The 4878-nt window shown below is 36.1% G+C and overlaps 1 protein-coding gene across 1 annotated transcript in view; it reads left to right on the top strand.

Moving 5' to 3' along the window:
• The window catches only part of LOC117104171, a 58645-nt gene that overhangs the window by 7918 nt on the left and 45849 nt on the right, over positions 1-4878 (top strand). Inside the window, exon 2 of the mRNA XM_033244866.1 lies at positions 2182-2341. Coding sequence (XP_033100757.1) covers positions 2182-2341 — 160 coding nt within the window. The remainder of the gene's footprint in view (positions 1-2181; positions 2342-4878) is intronic.

The raw sequence follows: 4878 nt of genomic DNA on the forward strand, positions 1-4878 counted from the left end.
CGACTCATGTGGGCGGGAGGCTCCTAAATTTTTTAAATTTATTTTTAAACATATGGAAAAAGAAAATTATATTCAAATGTAAGTCTGAATGACCTAGAGGTGATATAAATTTTTGTTACATTTCCATCTGTCAGAGTCTGATCCCTTGGCCCCTCTATTTCGAATTATGGATCCCCTACTGCAATTGTTTAATTTCACGTGTCACCATTTTCCAAATTAGTTCAGAACGCTGGTATTCAGACTATGAGTGGGTTTTACTGACAATAGAAGTATTTATCTTTTTTCGGTGTCCGACATAAGCCAGTGGATACTAATATTAGCTACGCATTATTACCCAACCGTTAATTGAACACCTAATACCTTGGTACTCAAACCAAAGACGTTCAACAATTAAAAGTCCTTTTTCAAACTATGCCGTCGCGACCCAGTTATTTTGTAAAGTGGCTGAACATTATTGTAGAATAAAATATTTTTGTACTCCATGCTTAATTGGTCTATTCAAGTTATCAGGATCTCCCATCATTTGTGAAATGCAGGTTTTAGGCCCAACTTTCATTTGGAGTTCGGCACAGGCAATTGGTTACTAGTTTGTGAGACACTAAAATCAGTGCATTCCAAAATGCTAAATTATGTCTATCTTAATTATTAGCTCTTCCAATGTTTTTTTGTCCACCAGCTCCCAAATATCATAGAATGTCCATTTATACAAACAAAAAACAAAAACAAAAAGCAACAAAAAAATAAATAAAAATAAATAAACGTTAAACGCTGAATAGAGGTGACCCCAGTTTAACTCGCGGACCGGTGAGCGGTCGTTGTCGTTTGTATGGGCGGCCGTTAGGCCCAATTATTATCATTATTAGCTCCAATGGGAAGTTCTTCCTACACTCGGCTGAACCTCACTTTTTATTGTTGTTGTTTTTGTTTCACATAAACTAGAGGTGATTTATAACAAACGTTCATGGCCCTTTTTTAAGTTGGACCAAGGGTGCCCCATACAACTATAAAACAAAACAGGGGTTTTAGAAAAGACTGTACATTACTGCCATTACCACAAACACATCGTGTGGGTGGCGCGTTAGGTTGACGATGTGTTCTAAAGAACCAGAGGTCGTGAATTCGAATCCTGTCTTGGTATGTAATTTTCGTGTGTTTTTTACGTTCGACTATGACTGGTTTTTATCTTCTTTTTTTTTACATCATTTCCCATTATGGCAATGAGGAAAGGCCCTATGTTCTCTTTTACAAACAGACATAGTATGTCTAGTTATTATCATCATCATCATTATCATCATCATCATCATCATCATCACCATCATCATCATCATCATCATCATCATCATCATCATCATCATCATCATCATCATCATCATCATCATCATCATCATCATCATCATTAGGCACTTTAGGCATTTACTTGTCCATGCTTAACATTAACAGTCATATTGGTGTTGAAATATGGTAGGGTACACTTTTTTTTTTTATAAGAACACATTTTATAAGAATACTGAGGTTGAAATAGCTTAAAAATTAAGAACAAAATAAGAACAAATTGAGGATGATGCAAAATGTCAACTAAGGTTTTCTTTTTTTAAATAGAAAAATCAACATATTTTATCTACACCTTATGTGCGGTAGGTGTGATGTAATACTATACAATTCACTCTTTATCTTTATAAAGTACAGTAATACACTGCTGTAAAACAATAATTTTCGATGTTTGAAGAGTGTGTAAAAATAAGAACATTTTGAGCTTGAAATCGGCAAAAACAATTTTTTACTGGTTCTCATAAAAAAAAAAAGTTTATAGGGCCTTACAAGTTGTACTCCACCCATACTCAAAAAACAAGTGTACTCCATCCAGGAGTACACTTGTACTCCTGGGTAGAGAGCGGCAACCGTAGATAGAGTGCCTTACCCAAGGACACAAGCGATTTGCACAGCGAGAGTTTCGAACCCCAAACCTGGGGGTCCAAGCTACAACTGATGCATCAACCGTTTCTACTGTTGTATTGCAACATCGCGTAATTACTGTTAGGGCTCAACTGATGTCTGCAAGAAGGGCTGTATAATCCACAGTATTTTGTATGGTACAAATATATGCGGTTATTGTAATAAAAAATATTGGGTCTATTTATTTTGTTTATCATTGTTCAACCATGTACTTGATTATTGTTTTAGCTGTAACGCCAGAAATCCAAGATGGAACAACACCTCATTATGTACCAAGTACTATAACAACTGATCCAGTGCTTTCAACTGGACAAACAGATTTGTCTTGTATTGAGATCATAGCTTGTAGTGACGATCAATGCAACCAATATATCTCCCAAGCTATCAGGTAAATATTATTGCGTACTATTTTTAAATATGCCTATATATATAAATATCATCAAAGAAAGGTAAATACAGTGTTCGAATAAAGGGCATGATAAATACATCATGTAGCATAGCTCTCAACGAATGTAGTCCTATAAATAAATTGTGTAATAAAAAATGCCTCTGACGGGATTCGAGCATGCAACCTCTCGCTGTCAAGGCGAGTGTCAGAATCATTATGACTACAGATGCTTCATGATTGAACCAAGGAACAGTGAAATTTCACTGTTCCCTGGTTGAACAGATTCAAATAACGTCAGATTATTTTTTAATAATTGTATTTTGTAATACCTGTCGTATTTTTTAATAAAGTCTGTCGAATTTTTTAACAAACCCTGTCGTATTTTGTAATAACAGAGCTGTCGTATTTTGTAATAACTTTTTGTCGCATTTTTTAATACACTGAGCTGTCGTATTTTGCAATAAAAGTCTGTCGTATTTTGTAATAACTCATTAAATGCATGTTTCTTCTATACTTTTGCAGTTTTTGAGGAAATAAATACAAACTTGCGTTAATGATTGTTTTGTGAGTATATATGATATTAAGAGGTCAATGGTCACTGTTCGGTCGCATTTTAGAATCGAACTTCAAATACATCTTTCTTCTTCTACAGTTTTGATAGGTCAAATAAAATATTTGTGTTAATGATTTTTTGGTGTGGCTGTGTGATAAAAAGAGGTCAAAGGTCGCATGAAAAATAATATTTAAAAAAATCTGTTTATTTACTATCGGTATATAATAAACGAACGAACATTGTTTAATAATGTGAAACTTTTATAGAAGGAAGTGAGTTATTGTTGTTGACCACATCGGTAGTACGATTTAAAGGTCACAAGTCAGGGCTCAATGGAAGAAAAGTAAGTATTTTTGTATTCTCTATAAATATAACAATAGTTTGTAAGTTTGTGAATGGAAACTACCAGGGAAATTTTCAAGGTCAGAGGTTATTGTGTGTGATTAAAATTTGTAAAAATACGAAATACTGATGATTGAATTATGTCAGAACAACGTGAATAAATAGTGAAATGGCGACATTTTCCTTGGTTCAAAAGCAAGTCTATTTTGTGTATGTCACGATGCCATGGATATTGGGTTTTCATAAGAAGTTATTACAATGACTGTGTAATCATAAACATTCAGGTCGTGTTTGGTAATAATATTATGTTGTATGCAAGACCAATAAAAACATTATTAGGACATGACATACTTAGCACATCGGGATTCGAACCCGATATCACAGTCGTGTGAATTTATTTATTTATTCAGCTTTATAGGCACTAGAGCCAACGATATGCCAAACAATGAACTAAATCACTCTTCAAAGTGGCAATCCCATCACAAGACAACAGGAGCTGTATCATGACCAATACACCGAGTAACCTCCTACTCATCTCCAGAGATGTACTGGGTTCTTTAAAGTGCACTTGAGCCAATTGTGTACACTAGGCCTACGGTTTATAGTACCTTATTCGAGAAGACTTTTTCCACTTCCAGAACCATAGGCGAGCGTGCCGTTCGAACCAGCGCCGATATTATGGTTGTAGGTTGCGGCGCGCAAATTTCTTCTTGTAGTAAAGTTTGGTAAAATTTTAATGAATTATTCAAAAACCATATTTTGCGCATTTGCTACTTTCAAGTCTGTGTCAGCCAATGGTCAGCCTACCGTACTGTAGCGGGAGTAAGCCGAAGTTGAGGTACAGTTTAGTACAGTACAATTATATGATACAACATACAGTACGGTAATGTGTTGTGATGGCCGAGCACCTGGAAAAACGTCCTCTTCTTTCGCTGCATTCCCCAAATGGGGGCAAGCTACTACTCGTACTAATCTCAACTGTATCTTTCTTTTAAACGTCTGTGCGGGCATCCCTCCAGCGTTTCTGATCTGAAGCGATTTGAACCATCTCTTCCACTGACTTAAAATGAGTATCGACGAGAAGTGGGCCAGGAATAAACGGGGCCACCATTTGGGATAACTCCAAAAGACATCGATGTACGGATCGTTCTTCATCAATACTTCGGATATGCCCGAGGTATTTTATCACTTTTGTCTCACATGATCAACTACGTGGAATAAGGTTCTCTCGCCTCCTCATGAATACTGCGTTTGGTGATCACTGATAGCATCTTTGAGTTAACGCCATTCAGTTTTTGGGCTACCTCGTTTTTAAGGAACCAGGCGTTTAATCCGTAAATCAACGTTAAATTGATGACAGAAATGTACAGTCGTACTTGTAGGTTGACACGTAATTTAGTGTTCGTTAGTGTTTGCAGTAGATTTCCGAAACGTCCCCAGGCAATATCACTCCTGTGCGGTTTATACCTGGGTATAAACTTTTGAATTGCGCCCTCTCTCGGCGTAGTGGTTTTTTGATGGTTTCCCTAACGACGAGTTACTGATCATTTTCGTCAGATAAATTAACGATATTGTGGATTTGACGCCGGATGGGAATTACCAAGTTTGATTTAATGATTTTGAGTGAGTTATAGTTAATTAC

This window comes from Anneissia japonica, unplaced genomic scaffold (assembly GCF_011630105.1).
Source record: "Anneissia japonica isolate Jap-2015-1 unplaced genomic scaffold, ASM1163010v1 scaffold3531_len492141_cov184, whole genome shotgun sequence".
In the NCBI taxonomy this organism is placed as follows: Eukaryota; Metazoa; Echinodermata; class Crinoidea; order Comatulida; family Comatulidae; genus Anneissia; species Anneissia japonica.